This window comes from Hirundo rustica, chromosome 1 (assembly GCF_015227805.2).
Source record: "Hirundo rustica isolate bHirRus1 chromosome 1, bHirRus1.pri.v3, whole genome shotgun sequence".
NCBI classification, from domain to species: Eukaryota; Metazoa; Chordata; class Aves; order Passeriformes; family Hirundinidae; genus Hirundo; species Hirundo rustica.
In genome coordinates, this window is record NC_053450.1 from 75,617,910 (window position 1) to 75,633,157 (window position 15,248).

At 40.0% G+C, this 15,248-nt stretch overlaps 1 protein-coding gene across 2 annotated transcripts; it reads left to right on the forward strand.

Moving 5' to 3' along the window:
• The first annotated feature begins 708 nt into the window (after window positions 1-708).
• Window positions 709-13,997, forward strand: OTULIN (OTU deubiquitinase with linear linkage specificity). Of its 2 annotated transcripts, none has more exons than XM_040083251.2 (8): window positions 709-854; window positions 2,304-2,627; window positions 4,920-4,993; window positions 5,787-5,881; window positions 7,012-7,155; window positions 9,450-9,575; window positions 10,549-10,818; window positions 12,082-13,997. In XM_040083251.2, exons 1-8 carry the CDS (start codon window positions 709-711, stop codon window positions 12,274-12,276), a joined length of 1,374 nt encoding a protein of 457 aa, XP_039939185.1. In that variant the 3' UTR covers window positions 12,277-13,997. The 2 variants fall into 2 exon arrangements, with proteins under 2 accessions (XP_039939185.1, XP_039939193.1); XM_040083259.2 differs by having other exon boundaries at window positions 834-854; window positions 2,308-2,627; window positions 12,082-13,995.
• Window positions 13,998-15,248: the final 1,251 nt, after the last annotated feature.

The window sequence follows — 15,248 nt, forward strand, 5'->3', positions numbered from 1 at the left end:
AAACACCTTAACTGCAGTGGACTTTTCTATCACGGTACAGATTCTACTCTGAGTAGAATCTGAGGGGGGTTTTTTGTTTGGTTGGTTTTTGTTTGTTTGTTTTTGCTGTTGTTGGGGGGGGGCGTGTTGTCGTTTTTTGTGGTTGTTTTTTGTTTGGGCTTTTTTGGGGAGGGGTGGGGGGTTTTGTTTGTTTGTGTTTTAATAATGGGTATGTTTCAGTACCATACACTTTTTAAAGGCTTCTCATTTACTCTCCGTGTGCGCTTCTCTACTGCCTGGAGTTTCATAAAGGTGTGTCAGAATGGGGTGATGTATCTCTTTGCTCGCAGGAGAGAAACTCCAGCTCCATACGAGCTCCAAACACACGCACACTTTATATTCTTAGAGCACTTCCTTTTACACGGAGCGTCTGGCAGCCGAAAAGCAACTCTTATTTCCGCCCTCTCCTCTGCTTACGAGAACCTATTGCTGCCCTGCACCTCGGGGTTGGTTCCACTTCACTATTTTATTCCCCGCCCAGGGGGTGCCCGCTCCCGGTCCCGGTCCCGGTCCCGGTCCCGGTCCCGCCCTTTCCGGCGGGGCGGGGCGTGCGCAGGTGCCGCGGGGCGGAAGCGGCTGCGGGGCCGGGCCGGGCCAGGGCCGGGCCGGTCGTTCCCGGTGCCCGTCGTTCCCGGGAGCGGGGCCGGTGGTTCCCGGGGCCCCGCCGGCATGAGCGGCGAGCGGCGACGGCCGGGCCGAGCTCGGCGCCCTCCCCTCGGGCCCGGCCCGGCGGCGCCCGGCGGGGCTCGGCGGGCAGCGCCGGCCTCGGGCGGCGGCGCGGGGCGGTGCCGGGCGGGACGGAGCGCGGCGGAAAGGTGAGGCCTCCCTCGGCTGCGCCGCGCCAAGGCTGGGCCCTCCTTCCTCGAGGAGTGGGGACGGGAAAAGTCGGGACGCGGAGTGCTACTCCGCGTCAAAAGCAGCGTGGTCAGCGGTGTCTAGGGAGGGGATTCTGCCCCTCTGCTCCGCTGCGGCGAGACCACGCCTGCAGTGCTGCACCCAGCTGTGGGGGCCCCAGCGGAGGAGTGACAACAGTGAGCTGTTGGAACGAGTCCCCAGTAGGGCCGCGAAGTTGCTTTGCGGGGTGGAGCACCTCTCCTGTGAGGAAATGCTGAGAGAGTTGGGGCTGTTCAGATTGGAGAAAAAAAGGCTTTAGAGTGATCTAAAGTACCTGAAGAGAGCCTACAAGAAAAGCAGTGACAGGACAAGGGGGAATGATTCCAGCTGAAAAAGAGTAGGTTTGAACTAGACATTAGCAAGAAATTCTTTACTGTGAGCGTGGTGAGGCACTGGAGCAGGGTTGCCGGATAAGTTGAGAATGCTCCATCCTGGGAAGTGTTCGAGGCCAGACTGGAGCAGGCTCTGAGCAGGCTGGTGTCCTGGAAGGTGTCTGTGCCCACAGCAGGGGGATTGAAACTAGGTGACCTTCAAAGTCTCTTCCAGCCCAGGCCACTCTGTGGTTCTGTGAACTCTAGTCCTGAGCTGTGTGCTATGTGACAGCTTGGTACCTGTCAGGGCACGGGTGCCAAAGGGCTGTAACGTTAGTAAGCAAAGATGTGCTGCAGGTGGGAGGCTTTAACACAGAAATAGAAATGTGTTGTGCAGTTTTACGGTGTATAGACTGCCTGGCCTGGGTAGCCACTACTTGTCTAGGACATTAACGTGACAACTGCCAAGCAGCCCATAACTTTAGGGCAGGCTTATGTGTCAAGATAAGTGTCCCTGAAAATTTACTGTATGGGCACATCATAAACCTTTGGAGACCTTGCTAGAATGGATTGTAAACATTCTGTCTTCATACGCTGATCACATTGCAAGACACAAAGATTGGAAATTTGTGCACTAAGCAGTGATCCTGGTGCAGTGGGTGTTTCACAGGGCACCAGGTGAGTGTGTAAAAATTGTTTTCTCGCAGGACTGAAACTTGTTTCTTTATAATTTCTGTTAATCCTTGGGGTTTTAGGTGATAATGCACCTCAAGGATAGCAGGTGTTTCATCAGGGCACTAATTCTTGTGCAGTATGTGTTTGAGGATCTGGCACAGCTTAGCCTTGGTAAGAAATGATGGTCGGGGAGTGAGTTGGAAAACAGCTTGGATGCTGTCTTATTTTACCAAACTGTTCTGGATTTTCTTACTGGTTTTGAAGAATTTATGTGCCTTCTGAATTCTCAAAATATAATGTAACTTTTAAAATATCATAATTTTCCTTAAACGTGTGCTTTTGTTCTTGGAGAGAAACTCTTCATATATTTTTCATTCTTCAAAGCCAGGATAATCTTCAAGGGTGGATAACAGAACCAACCAGCCTTTCTGCAGGTGCAGGAGAGAAAAAAGAGAGTGTTCCCACACAGCTGATGAAGCATGAAAACGAAGTTGGTGTTGCTTCTGAGGAACTTGGTTCAGCAAATGCAGCTGCAGACCATAAAGAGCAACCTGCGTCAGAAATAAGACAAGACTGTGTATACAGAAGTAGTGGGAGACCTGAGAGGACAGATAAAATTAAATCTCTTGTGATGGATCAGGATGCATACAGCAACTCTGAACTATATGTACCTGTGTCTAGTTCAGCAGTGGAGTCATCTGAGGAGAGGTAAGGATTTAACTTTAAAATATATTAACAGTTTTCCTGTAAAAAGGGAGGGCACTTTTAGTTCATGAAGGTAAATTTATGATTTTTTTTTCCTTGATATCTTTGGTTCAGGAAAATCCTATTAACTTAATTAATTTAAGTATTTTCATGCAACTGCTTGCACTAGTTTTTTCTTTTGTGCATGCATTTTTTCATTTAATCATTCTTTCCCACTCTTACTTTATTTTCACTATATTTGTCAAATATTTATCTGAACAGTAATGGGGATAGGCTTTAGTTTCCACATCCTTGTTTTCCCAGATTTACTTAACAATTTCTGTGCTACAACAGTGTTATGGCACACTTTCATCTCTGGAACAAGAGTGCCAGTGCAGATGGATTGCACCTCTTGCTACCTGGATTTCAAAACTACTCTCTTGAATTTCAGTACCTTGTTTACTCTGGATGTTAGTCTGTCATGTTCTCAGTCTGTGCCTGCTTCTGTTTTGTCAACTCCCAGAAAGAAGGTGGTTTAATAATATCTGCAGAAGGGACATGACACTGCTTCCTTTACACCAAGCTTCCTCTTTCTTGAGTAATCTCACTGGCTTAGTCAGTTGAGCACTTCTTCTCTTTCTGCATCTTATGCTGAATTTATTCAAGGCTGTACTGCAAAGGAGCAATTTCCCTGCCCTGACGCTTCTCCTCTCCCTGTGGGATCCCTTGTAGCAGCAGGTTTCTTCATGTTCAGAGGGGGAGGTTGTTGCTTTATATTTTAGATATTTGGCTTATACAGAAGATGAGATAGAGATTCCTGCTGTCAGATACCAAGGTGCATGGTTTTTTCATGGTATTTTCAAGGTTGTAAAGTATTCCTTAAAGTCTTCACAAACCCTATTGGACTTTAAACTCTGCTGAGAGATTAGGCTTTGTCCAGTGTCATAGTGTAACATGAATATGGACTTGATACAAATATTTCTATGATATTTCTTCTCACCAGATAGAGCTGTGTTGGACACCTACTATATGTATTGTTTCTCTTTTAATTAATAATATTTAACTGTTGTTAAAAAATGAGACTTCATGCAGCTACTTGAGCACTTGAATAAAAACTATGCTATTTTAATATGACTGCCCAGTAGATGAGTTTCCTGGTATTAACTGACATTGCTCTTTGTACTAAAGATTTTTTGTTCTCAAGGGAGATATATGCAGATGGTTTGAGTAAGCTGGTTTGGTTATAAAGAAAAATAAATGCAGAGCCATCATTTATGAGTTAAACCAGTTACCGTCTGGCTACATTAAACTCTTTCTCACAGTCCTCCTAATTGCTTGTCCTCTCTTAGTGGTGTAAGATGTGCCTTAATTTCTTCCTAGTCTTTTGGAGGAAGACTGTGGGATTTGGGGTGTTCTTGAGGAGTAGATCAGAAGCTACTCTTAATAGTGGGCAGTATGTAATAACCTTGCAGCCTTTTTCTGCTTACATACCTTCTTCGAAAAACAGACTTTCAATGTAAACTTCTTTTAGTGCTATGCCTAAATGATACTAATATGGCTGGTGACACACTTTTTTTAAGTGTTTTAATTGTGAAGCTGTGATTATTTTTAGAAGTTTATTTGCTAGATGTAAACACCTGACAAACGTCTCTCAGGAATGCAATGTGCAGTTTGCAGTCAGTTTTTTGAACATTGTATTCACCTCCATTTTCAGCCTTAATATTCCCATCCAATCTCCAGATGCTGGTCTATGCAGTGTTCTTCTAGGGCATAATTTCTTCTCTCATGGTCATAACTTGACTTCAGAATGTTGTATGTATGCTCAGATGCCGGTACTTGACAATGTCCTGTAGCCAAAAAGCCCATATTTTTTGAGGAAGAAATGTTTCTCTGGATTTCAGCTAGCTTGTAGGCTGCAGTTTGGATCATGGTGGAAATTCTCCTTTGAGTTAGTAACATCCAAACTAAATGCAGGTAGTTGGTCACTTTTCATTGTATTTTGTCGTGTATTCTGCTCACCACGAGGCAGGTTGGTCAGTCCCAGTGGTGTGGAGGTACAAAGCCCTGTTGAGTAATGTGTTCTTTGCTGCATGCGTAGGGTGCATCATTCATATATGCAGCAAATAGACACCTTGGCTTCTTTTGCAAATTTATACTGTAACATGTAGACTGTAGTATCCATTCAACCACAGAAGATAAATTCAGGCAATGATTTATTACCGACCTCGTGACGGATAGCGGAGGGGAGCAGTTGACAGGGTTTTCTAAACTTTTCTCTATTTTTGAGAGCTAATGTTGGTTCTGTGTATATTACAGCGAGGAGGACATGTATCGTGATGAAGAAGAAATAGAGAGGGAGAAAATACTACTTTGTGAAACAAATTCATCAGGTACAATCGAACTTTGTGTGAAGTTTCAAATAGGGTACTGCAAATCACTGTAGCACTGATGTGAATGTCCTGACACTCTGTCTTCCAGGGTCTTTTGTGCACAGATGTCTGTGTTCAATAGAAATTACTTATGACTGAGTACATTGTGTAGTTTGATTCATAAAAAGATCAATTCTCTGTAAAATTACTTGCTCTTAATATATCATTTCCTGTGTTTCTGAAGTTACTTTATGAGTCAATGTGAATTTTTGGAAAACAGTCAGATAGTCTATGTTATGAGTGTCATGCTTGAAAATCAGTCATGGTCATCATAGCAGCATCTGTTGCTGGCACGCCTTGATAATCTCAGCACTAGCCAGTTTTGGGATGCAGGCTGTTGGGATTGCAAGGCAAAAGTGTATCTCTTCTTCCTATTATTGTTACTAACTTACTGAGAAAGGTCTGTTGTCTTTCTCCCTTACAGTCTGGCTGCTGTATGAAGAAGAGAAACTTCTGTCAAATATTTTTCTAAGAAAATGAAGAGTAGTTTACTAATTTCTCCTCTTTGCCAATTATTTTTTGCAGTAGAGAGGAGCAGAGTGTTCCCTATCTTGTTGAACTACTTTTCTTCATGCACAATTTTGAGAACAACTGATTTTATCCCCTCCCATAGCGATAATTACTTAGTAGTTACAGGTTGTGCTGCCAGTTTCATTTGGCACTGGAGTTATTTTAAAGTGATAGTGTATTTAGAAATTTGATGTGCTTTCTACCTTCTGTTTTCTTTAAAATGTTGCATGTTCTGTTTTGACAGAATATAAAGTAAGTGTTTCACCTGAAATGGACATTATGGAGTATTGCAGAAAGGAATGGAGAGGAAATACACCAGCAGCAAAAAGGATGAGGAAGGTAGCAGTTCTATTTTTGTTGAATTTCATTAGTCTCTTTATTTCTGTTTGCTTCATGTTTTCCTATGCAGTCAGTCTTTTAAGATGGGAAATGCACTAGGAGTGTTTTACATTGTGTCTTACGAATGGTTTACAACTGGCAGATGCCTTTCTTTCTGCTCATTTCGAATGTGATTTTAGTAAAGCTATTTGCTGTTAATTTAGGTGTTTGATTAATACTGTCCTTTGTTATTGTTTTCAAGTGAAGTTTTATATCTTGTTTATGGACAAAGAATGCTAATTTTGTGGACTATTGTAGTGCAGAGCAGATTACCAAATTTTTGGGTGGAAGGCAGGTAACTGAAAGTGGTGAATTGCATGGTTTTTTAAAAAATTAAGATATTTTTACCAGTTTTTGAACTAATTTTTTAATATTAATCTTGATCTAGAATGGTAGAAAATAAAGCAAAGTTTTTCTGTTGCTTGAAAAATTTAGTGATATGTATGAGTAAACAAAAAGATAACTTACAAAAGTCAAAAACTCCCCATGCCTCCCTCAAGAGATTGCTGTGAGAAATATGGACACACAGGGTATTGGCCCTTGCCCGGGTGGCTGAGCTGCAGAAGCTGCATTTCAACATTGTGCCTTCTGCTACAACTGTGAGTTTGGGAACAGCAGGAAGGGAACAAATGTGCTGAGGCAAGTGTCAAGATATTTCAGTGTAAACACAAACTTGCCCTGAGGCAGAAACAAACTACATGTGCCATGTGCTGAGATTTCTTTTGAGCATGATGCGTAGTCTTGTATGTGTATGTTGGATATTTTTTGGAAATCTAAGTAAATTAGCTATTTCCATGATCTTTGTGTTCTGTTGTCAAACAAATGCCTCAATCAGTTATCTATTAGATTTCTTCAGTTTCTTGTCTGTTTTTCAGCAGAACTAAGTTGTTTCTTTTCAGAGCATAATTTATGACCAAAAAGCATTTGAACTTCCAAAAGGGGTAGTGGGTCAAGCCTTTTTTTTTTTTCCTCCCCCCAAAATAGTATTAGTATTTGGATGATAATATTCCAATATCTTTTATGTTACTAGTGTGTGACCTTAAAATGTTTTATTAATGATTTCATGTTGTTTGGATTTTGTATTTTTCCAGGGATATGAAGCAGTTGCTCAGAAGTTTGCATCGATAAGGAGAATACGAGGTGATAACTATTGTGCTTTCAGAGCAACTCTTTTCCAGGCATTAAGCCAAGCTACCCAGTTACCAAGGTGGCTGCAGAGTGAGGATATTACTATGGTACGTATCAAACTGATCTTCTGACAGTAGAGTAATATTTAATAATTTTATGATCTCATTTTTGTTATGTGATGTGTGTGTGTATATATATATATGCTCACTTGTCAATATTCCCTGAACTGGTAAGTTTTTTATGTTCAAGTTTGTTTGTGCAATGATTCTTCCAATGTGCGCTTTAGTCCAGGTGCCCTTGGTTTCCAGTTTATACTGGGTATAAATGTTACTTTAGTGCTGACTGGAATGTCACTTGTCTCTCTTAATCTTGCTCTCTTGGTTTCTTTTTACTGCATATAATGTGGCAGTAAGAGATTTTCCACAAGACAGCTGACAATAACAAAAAATACAGACCATTTTTTCTAACATTTGAGAAACCTCCAGCTTTTCAAAATTTTAGTATCTATTCTTGTGTGCCATATATGGTTTCTTTAAAAAGTGGAATAACAAAGTGGATGATGTAGGCTTTGCAGAATGTGTGTAATTACCTGTGTCTTAAATGTTGCTTAAAATAAGCATAAGAGCGACTCGAACCTGACATGAAGAACAGTTCTTTTGGAGCACTGATGTATGAGAAGAGCAAGGTATTCCCCCACAAATAGAAGAATATTCCAGAAATTTTCTTGTGTCAACAAAGTCCATTTGATGGTATTGGTGAACATGTTAAAAACGTGTAAGAAGCTGCCTATACAAAAGTGAGCCACTTGAGAAGGGTAATGTTCCAGTTGTCAGGATGCTGCTGGAATGTAAATGGTGAATGTCTGATGCAGGCAGTGTGTAGGGTAGCAGGGCAAGTAGAATCACACTGTCTTTACTACCTTTTTGCATCACTTTAGAGGACACCTAAAAATTTCTCATTCTGGCCACTATCATTTTTTAGCAAACATCTTGTGATTATGTTTTTGTAATTACTGATGAAAATAGTTCTGTGAGGTGTTTTACAGCAAGTACATTGAAAAATGGTCTCCTTTCTGTAAAAACACATATTCTTTCAGCTCTCAACCATTTTCACGTTTTTAGTCTAAAGAACATAGTTTTCCAATGATCCTTTAAAGAGCATGCAAACTTTTTAAAAATTATGTACTTTGAAGTTTTTAATGGTGTCTTTTTTTTTTTTTTTTTTTTTGCTACTGATTCACAGAGGAAAATGTCATACAATAATTAACTTTTTTTGAAAGGGGTGTACACCTACAAAACAAACTGAAATGATAAATTGTTGTGCATCAAAGCAGGAGGCACACATGAGAAATGTGTATGGTGACAGCTGGCAGTACAAATATAGCAGGTTTTTTATTATTATTTATTTTTTTCTTGTTTTTAATTTAAAATGGTGATTGCTTGCACATTTGTAGTTGTAGAAGTTATGGGCATAGAACTTTTTGATTATTTAGTTCTATGTGCACAGGATGCCAGGCTGGGGTGGGAGAAGATCTGTGCCTCTCTGACACGCATTTGGTTGCCCCTAAAGAGAACACATTACTAGTTTGGAGTCCTAATAAACTGAAGATGGGCTGGTGGTGGCTGATGGCATAAGTTCTGCTCTAACCAAGGATTTTACTCCATTGTGAGACACAGGTTGCTCTTCCAGTCTAGCAGTAAGATGGGTTTATAGATGAGGGTACGAAGCTGGACATGCAGCTGCCAGGATGTCCTTCAAGGGAGGTGTAAAAGCTCTGAACTGAACAGGTGTAGCCCATGAGCAGTAAAAGAGGCAGTTCTGAGGCTAAAACACGATCTGATGCATCAGTGAGTTCCCAAGTTGTTTTCTTCTTTAATAAAAAAACCTGTCCCAGATTGTTTGAATTGTGCTCCTTGAAAAGGAAACAGAGTTTGTGTGCTCTGGACAAAGTAGTTTGCAGTCCACCAAGACTTGAGGATGATCTGGTGGATGTAATTTTCTCTTCTGTTCATTTAGGAACACTTTCAAATACAGTCACTGTCATCTCTCTGCTGTTGGGGATGTGTTTTAATTTAAAAAACAAAACCAAACCAAACCCTCAAACTAAGATAAAACAACAAACGAAAAGATGGCATGAGTAACTTGGTGATTAATTTTTCCAGTGCCTATGTATTTGTTAGATCTGGAAATAGGAATAGACAAGTATTCTGACTGCTACTCAACAAATATAAATAGCCAGTTGTGTTTGGTTTTGGCCATCTTACTATGATATCTGTTCAGAAGGATATATGAGGTATGGTTTTTAGGTGCAAAATGTTAAAAAAAAATAAAATATGTAGGTTGGAGGCTTTTCCTTTCCAGTCTTTTAACTTAAGCTGCCTTTTCTTCTCTCAACTTCCAGCTTCCTGAAAACTTGCTGAGCAAGTATGACTGGATCAAGCAGTGGCAGCTCAGACAGAAACCTGGCAAGAGGATGGGAGAAATTAGTGATGAAATAAAAGATTATTTAATACTTCTAAGGAAAAAGGTTGGAAAAGTATTTGTATTCTTCGGTCACCTGCAGATAAGAAAAGTGACAAAGATTTTTGAATGTGGAGAATTTAGCATAAGAATGCTTTCAGTAGTGAAAGTCCCTTTTCTGTGTGTATACTGCAAAGAAATCAAGTAGACAGTGTCTTTCAGATGTGTGAGAGGCATCTGGTCTTTCACTACTTGCAGCAGCCTGATGCTGGAATTAATTTTCAAGCAGCTCTGCAGAAAAGTATTAATTAGCCAGATTCAACGAAGAGATCAATGTAACAGAGTAGCTTTTTGTCTCTGCTATCTCTTGTATTTATTTGAAGGAATGATGTATACTGTGGACAAATCCTTTTGCTATCTGGATGAGGTTAAGAAAAGAAAAACAAAACAACACTGAAGTAATTTCAAAGGAGTAGTTCTTGTTCCATTTTTATATCTTTATTCTAGGTCATAGGAACATGAGTGCGCTCTTAAGTCTCCATACTGTATTTCCTAGCCCCATGTTTCCTCTCTCTTGGAACTCTGGAACCTATTAAAAAACTCTTCAGTTGTTTTACTGTGAATGCAAATTCTCTTTTTATGAAGTCTTAAGAGTATTTGGAATACTGCATTCAACAGTTTGAGGGTTGGAATGAGAAAATACGAAGTATGTAGGCTTTATGGGGCAGGAAAGAAAAAGGTTATTTACCTTAATGTGTATTGTCCCACATCAATATTTGTTCTGCCACCTTGCAGCAATTTCTAGTGTCCTTTCCTTTTGCTTTGCTTATGGATCAATTTGAGCAAAGTCAGAGTTAGTCAGCCTGACCTTGATTGGGGTACAGTTAGGAAGACATTCTTGATTGTTTTCAAAAAGGCACAAAGCCCTTCATAAGTTAAATTTTGAGTGCCTGTGCTGAGCATCTGACAACTTACAAGTGGCTTTTTGCAGCTCTTGGATTTATGTTGTCTGTGATGGTTTGTTTGTCACTTTATTTTAGTGGAAGAATATAAGTGAAATAAATGGTCCCCTTGAGAAACAAGAAGCTTGTGATAAATTGTTCAAAAACGAAGAGGAGGAGTACAGTCTCTATGAAGCACTGAAATTTTTGATGCTTAACACTGCCATTGAATTATACAACGCCGATAAAAGTGGAAGGAGAGTGCCTGTCTTCTCCTGGCTCTTGTTTGCACGGGATACATCCAGCAACCCTCGTCAGTTAATGCACAATCACTTGAATCATATTGGTCACAGTGGAGGCCTTGAACAAGTAAGGAGAGGTTGTTCTTAAAGTGTTATTTTCCTGGTTTGGAGTTTTTCGTTTCAAGTGGTTTAAGAAATTTCCCAGCTTTTTTTTGGGCTGACTGAAGCATCTGGTCTTCTGTTCGAAGAATACGTTAGAGCTGCTTGCTTGTAGTGAGAGTCTGTAAAGGTCCTCCTCTGAAACACCAGGTTTTGTCTGGTGGCTGGCAGGTAGCAGTCTTTGGAAACAGGGGTTGCTATTAGTCAGGCACTTGTATTGATCTCTTAGTTGTTAGCTTTTTATTAAAAAAAAACGCAATAAAAACTAATACTCAAATTATGAAGACCATGTGTAGCACATACATGGGTGAATTCTGATAAGCTGATGAAAGTTACTGTTCTATACATGGCATAAATGGTAGACATATTACAAAAATGCCCCAAACCAAAATGAGGAGTAGTTAATGAGCTGAATAGATTGAAAGATTTTGGAAACACCCATTTAAAAACATCCCATTGAATTCACTACAAGCAAGACACTGCAGTTAGGTTCACAACTTAATTGTAGATACTAAAAACATGGAAGCATTATGTTTTGTTTTAGTTTCCTATCTTAAAAATCTGACAACTGCAGTACAGATGAGACAGCTTGCTGTAAAAATAGGTGATTCATTGGTGAGTTTTTTACTGCTCAGTTTAGTCAAGAAGTTATGTTGCCAGGTTTTTGTGCTGACTATATTTGTTTATTTCAGTAAGATTCTTTGTAAATTGTTATTTAGAACAGGATATGCTTGTCACTGGAATAGACAAAGTAGAAGCTTTTTAGAGCTTCTTTTTCTGAATTTCTTCTCCTGTCAACAGGCTTTGTAAGGGCTTTCCATTTACTTTTTATTTGGCTGGAAAGTTCAAAGTACCCTGTGTAAGAGTGAAAGGATCATTGCCTGAAACCTGCTCTTGTCTGGTTTTAAGTGACTTAACAGGATGAACGCTGATGCAAGAGAATGTCTTTCCTACCTGCTTGTGGCAGTAGGACACTCTGTGTAAGGTAGTTTTTCTTTAGGGTTATTTTACTACCATGCCATTGTGGATTTGAAGACTTTCTTGTTAAATGCATGGTATCATGGAGGGGTATGATGGAGATACTGAACGAGAGATGCTCATGTGTACGACTCCTCACTTCATAATTTTGTCTTTGAAAAATTACATCTGATAGGTATTTAATATTTTTATGAGGAAAATCTTGTAGAAGGTATGTTGACTTTTACACAAATACTTGTTTTTTCCAATGTAGGTGGAAATGTTCCTTCTTGCTTATGCTCTGCAGTATACCATCCAAGTGTACCGACTCTATAAGTACAGCACTGATGAGTTCATCACACTTTACCCCAATGACCCGGAGGAGGACTGGCCTGTGGTGACCCTCATAACTGAAGATGACAGACATTATAATATTCCAGTCCGAATGTGCCAAGAGACCATGCTGTGAACAAGTAATTTTTTGGCAGACAAACCTGTGCTGCTTATGGAGGTTTCCCATGCTATTTTGAAACAGGACTATGAAAAAATCCATGGGATTAAATCAACAACTTGAAATTTGTGTTTTGGAAGTTGACATCTGAAATAAAGTATCAAATAGGTACTATCTTAAATAGTAAAAGTTTGGCAAGCATGGCTTTGTTTTCCATTTTTTTTAAAAAAGGGAAGCTTCTGCAGTTCTTTTTTTGAAGGACTTATTCTGAGTAGAATTGCCAAACTGTAGATTTATTCATTTTATGTCTTTCAGTGAGGCCCTTTTGTGTCTTTCAGTGAGGTAAGACATGAGCTAACTTTTTGCTCCCCAAAATGACAATTGAAATTCCTGGGAAAGTAAGGTGACAGTGTCTTGGCAGGTGTTTGTAATGGTGCTTAGAAGCTATTTATACAAAATTTGGTTTCGGGAAGTAATACAATTCTTTTGCAGTTGGAATTTAATGCCTGCCATGGTTTATGCTATGAGAGAAGTTACTTAAAGTTTTCTAATGCTTTGGGTTGTTTTTTCCTACGTAAGTGTCTCTTATTGAGAAGCCAGTTGTCTGTTACACCGAAAATGAGCAGCTCTCCCCCTGTCAACTCATGGAATGTGGCAAATGTGATAAGGGAGTATAAAAGTTGTTTGATAGTCGGTCACACAAAGTCAAAGACTCCAAAGAAATCCCACTCAAATTATGACAGGTGATAGGAGATAGCCATAGTCCATGCTATTGTTCCTGTAGTGTTAATCCTCTCTGGCAGCTGCCCTGGAGAACATGAGGATTTTAATTTGTCCAGGGAATGCAATAGATGGAAATAATCTTTTGGTGCAGCTTACTCCTCCCATGAGTGGAGATATGAGAGGTTTTCTTTCTGTTTAGTTATTCACCATGCTTTAAAACGGAAGGAATACAGAATATGTATCAGAGGCTGGAGGTGCTGGCAAATCTTTAAAAAATAATTAAATAATGAAGCATTCAGCTTTTAGGTTCAAATCTTACAGATGACTTTTGGAAGAAGAGAGTGAAAGCTGATTTAACTGGAATGCTGGTCATATATAGGTCACTGAGAAGGCCTTCGTATGTAAATGGAGTAAGATTATAAAAAAACTTTTTATTTGAATATTCTGGAGAAAGTGGCATTGCAAAATTCTTCAGTTCTAGTTGATATTTGTTAACTATTATTGTTAACTATTATTGTGAAAGGTAATATACACAATGAAAATATGTATTCACTATGTTCTAAAATGTGTTTTAAACACATTAACGAGGCTTATGTACTTAATGTTATATTTGTCATGTTTTCGTTCCCTTCTAAATCAATTAGTTTGTTATGAAGATTTCTGGGAACTACAAGGGAAAAAAATAAACTTAAATTCACCTGGCAGCATTTTGTTTTCTTGCTTTATGGCCCATGCTTTGTATTTTTAATGTTTTGATTTTTGAAATCCACATTGAAGTTAGTTTGTTCATGAAAGCTGCAAAGTAGAGTAACCTGTGTAAAAGAAGTAATTATTGTCTGCTTGCACATCGGCAGCAAAACCGAGTAATTCCCTGAATTACTGTTATCCAAGAAAAGCTGAAGAGGAGGAAAAATAAATTAACTGTTGCAACTCACAACTCTGATAGCAAAATTGTTATGATTTAATTAACTGAAATTATCTAATTGTCGTGTATTCTTGAGACTTAACACCTCTTTGAAAAAGGTCTTGTCACACACATAGAACAGTAGTTCTGAATGTACGACAAAAACCTCTAAAGAGAGGCTTTTTAGAGACAGAGTTTGTAGCCATTGGGGCTTGAAACAATTCACATAATTAGCTTGTATCTTGAACTGGAAAGAGGTGGGACTGGGCCCAAGGCACTTAAAGTTGCATAGTGTGTTTTTCACTAAAACTGCTGTCTACACAAAGCTTTTATTTTGCCTTTATTCTGTTTCCTAGTAAGTTCTGAAGTTAAAGGATACCTGGTGCTGCAGCAGGCAATCTGTGCAGGCTCAGGCTGGATGTGGCCCAGAGAAGCCTGGTGGTGTCCTGTGGGAGCTCACCAGGGGCCTGGTGTGTTTGCTTCAGGACTGTGCCTTTACTTAGACAGCTGAACCAAAGTGTATTTTTGTGTGACAGCAACAGCCCTCTCATCCAGAGCTGGAGTGAAGGAGGCTGGAGAGTAATGTGGGAACTTCTGTCGCACTAGAGCCATGTAGATGTTGAAGGAGGTGGGGAGAGGGAGCTCTTGCACTGTGTATTGAGTGCAGGACTCATCTTGTGTCCCTGGTATGTAAATAGTGTTGGTTGTGCAGCTCCTGCATCTTGTTTTCTGCTGGGCAAAATTGCCGTTTGTTTTCCCACTTTGCTAGCTGCCAGGACAGGACCAAGAATGTCTGAAGATGGCCAAATGTACTTCATGAAGCCCGTTTTTGCTTAATGCTGGAACATGATAGGAGCCATGTTCTCAAGCTGGCTGCAAGGAATATTTGTGCTATGACATCAGCTAATGTCCAAGACAGACACATTCTTAGAACGTGTCTATTTATTAATTTCTTGAGGAGAACATCAAGCTCTCAGAAATGTTATTAATTCCACCGAGCTGATAGTGAAGCAGGGAAGTTCAGTGTGGTAGAAGCCTCCCAAAGGATGCATGTGTCTCTAGTCCCCTTTCCCCAGAGTACTCATTTCTGCCTAGGTGCTGATGAAATTCTCTTACTTCCATTCACAACTCCTGTGTAAGTCATTGGGCTGGCAAAAAAACCACCCTGAAGGTACTGAGCTATTGAAGAACTGGTCAGTACTGACTAAAAATTGGTTTATCAGGGTTGTTGGGAGTTTGCTTGGCATGCTGAGGAAGGAAGGCACTGAATGTGATCACCAATTTGCCCTGTTTTGGAATTGGAGGGTTTAGGGTGGTGTTTTTAGATGCCTGCCCACCAGGTCTCTTTGATGGGATACATTTC